Source organism: Penaeus monodon, chromosome 21, assembly GCF_015228065.2.
Source record: "Penaeus monodon isolate SGIC_2016 chromosome 21, NSTDA_Pmon_1, whole genome shotgun sequence".
In the NCBI taxonomy this organism is placed as follows: Eukaryota; Metazoa; Arthropoda; class Malacostraca; order Decapoda; family Penaeidae; genus Penaeus; species Penaeus monodon.
Window position 1 is genome coordinate 8,447,905 of NC_051406.1, and position 1,945 is coordinate 8,449,849.

General features: G+C 34.2%; 1 protein-coding gene across 1 annotated transcript in view; it reads right to left on the bottom strand.

The window, feature by feature from the left end:
• LOC119586176 (leucine-rich repeat-containing protein 47-like) overlaps positions 1–1,945 on the bottom strand; it is a gene marked incomplete in the record, with an annotated part of 6,621 nt that overhangs the window by 2,001 nt on the left and 2,675 nt on the right. The window contains 5 exon segments of the mRNA XM_037934878.1: positions 1–411; positions 522–624; positions 763–998; positions 1,450–1,614; positions 1,928–1,945. Of these exon segments, the coding sequence (XP_037790806.1) occupies positions 148–411; positions 522–624; positions 763–998; positions 1,450–1,614; positions 1,928–1,945 (786 nt within the window).

Below are 1,945 nucleotides of genomic sequence, written 5' to 3' on the forward strand. Positions count from 1 at the left end.
TCATCTGGCTGAAAATGCTTCTGAATATCAGAAAGACAAATCACACTTGTAGATTCAACACAATGAAGATAATAATTAATGGGTATCTGAACAATACATACCCAAAATATCACAATTCCAAACAGGTATATAACACTAAAAAGAAAGTTATTTCTCAGGCATAACTACCCTAACCTTCATATTTTCAAATACAAGGTCTGTACGAGATGGATACAATACCCGAAGCTTTCCATCTTCATCTTCTACCCTAACCTGCTGAACTGTCATGAGTGTTTTATCTCCTTCATTCTTCTCTGGGCAAAGGTTATTCTGCATTATAACCTGCAGAAGAGTATCAAGAACCTCTTTTGCCTTCCCCAGTGTTTTGCTGCTTGTCACTTCTATGAACACATCTGTTGTTTCCTCAGTAATCTGTAAAAAAGAAATGAATAATCTATTGCACTTATGACATACAGTTATATATAAATGTCTGCAAAGTCTATAGATATATAAATATGACAAGGAAATCTTGTAGGCATTACCTTTGTGTTATCTGAATTTGTGATGGGTGGTAAAGACACAACTGTTCCAGCAGAATCTTCAATGCAAGGCCACACATTCCATGGTTCAACTATGTGAAGGTACCTGAAACAACATATTTCAGTCAATTCAGTTCTTGGTTAAATAAATTAAATGTTGAATGATTAACACATTAGTCAGCTTTGCTATGGATACGTAAACACATAAAAAAACAAGGGAAGTATCACATAGCAGTATCCTTACTTATGGAGTCCAGTGGTCATGTTCTTCTTCATCTGTTTTCTCTGTGCTTCTGCTTCATGTTGCAAAGCCTCGTGCAAAGCCTTGGCAGTGATCTCCTTGCCCCTTATCAGTGGGTGGATGAGAATCTCTCTTGGATCACGTGCAGTGTACTTCAAAGGTCCTTTGATCTTTGCAAGGTCATGTGTTGCAATAGTTGCAGCAAGCCTCTTCTCACAGATCCCTTCATGCAGCTTTGTCTGATGATTGCATCATGTTATGGTCAAATTTCTTTATCATAATTTGTATTGTTTTTTTTTTTACTATTTAATGCACTACCTTATTTTGGTATTTTGACAAAAAAGCATAACAAAGCACAGTGAAATAACAGTAAGTTACAGAATAACCTCATACGAATATAATAGATATAAAAAGAAATGGATTAGGGAGAGAAGAAAAAGTAGGAGGCACAAACTGGTAACCCATACTCAATAATTTTTGCTCAATCATAAAGAACAGTAGTTTTTCATAAAGATTACAGAATAAACTCACAAAATATTAAATATACAAAACAAGAAAATTAGAGATAAGATAAAAGGCAATAGGTGGAAACTGTTCATCCAAACTTCACAATTTTGTAAAGAATAAAAGAATATTTTTTCAATAACATAACTCTACACAAAACTATACAACTATGTAACAAAGCCCTGCCTGCAAAGAGATGAATTTCTTGAAGTTTTCTCCACTCAGGTCTATCTTTCGAAGAATGCAGCAGACCATGTATGGCCTCACATCCTTCACAACAGGATCCACTCGTATTGCTGGTGTTTCCTCAGTCAGACTTAGAACACGAAGCTCATTGCACACCTCATCCATCTGATGATAATGGTTTACAACATCATAGAACACTAAGACTTAGAACAACACATAGGCTTATAATACATATAAAGGTATCTATACATTTGTGAAAATTAAAATTTCATATTACGCAACTCTCCAGCTCTGAATATAGGCAACACTTGGTGTACATGTCCCTTATAAAATCCCTTATAATATATACAGCATTCATGGTAAGTGAAAACAACAGGCAGACCATTATAGAACATGTGAAAAACACATGCTAATATAAGCAATTATAGTTTTGGTTAAATTTTTTATTTAGATCATATAATTTTTTTATATTTCTTACCTGATCTTGATCCTTATT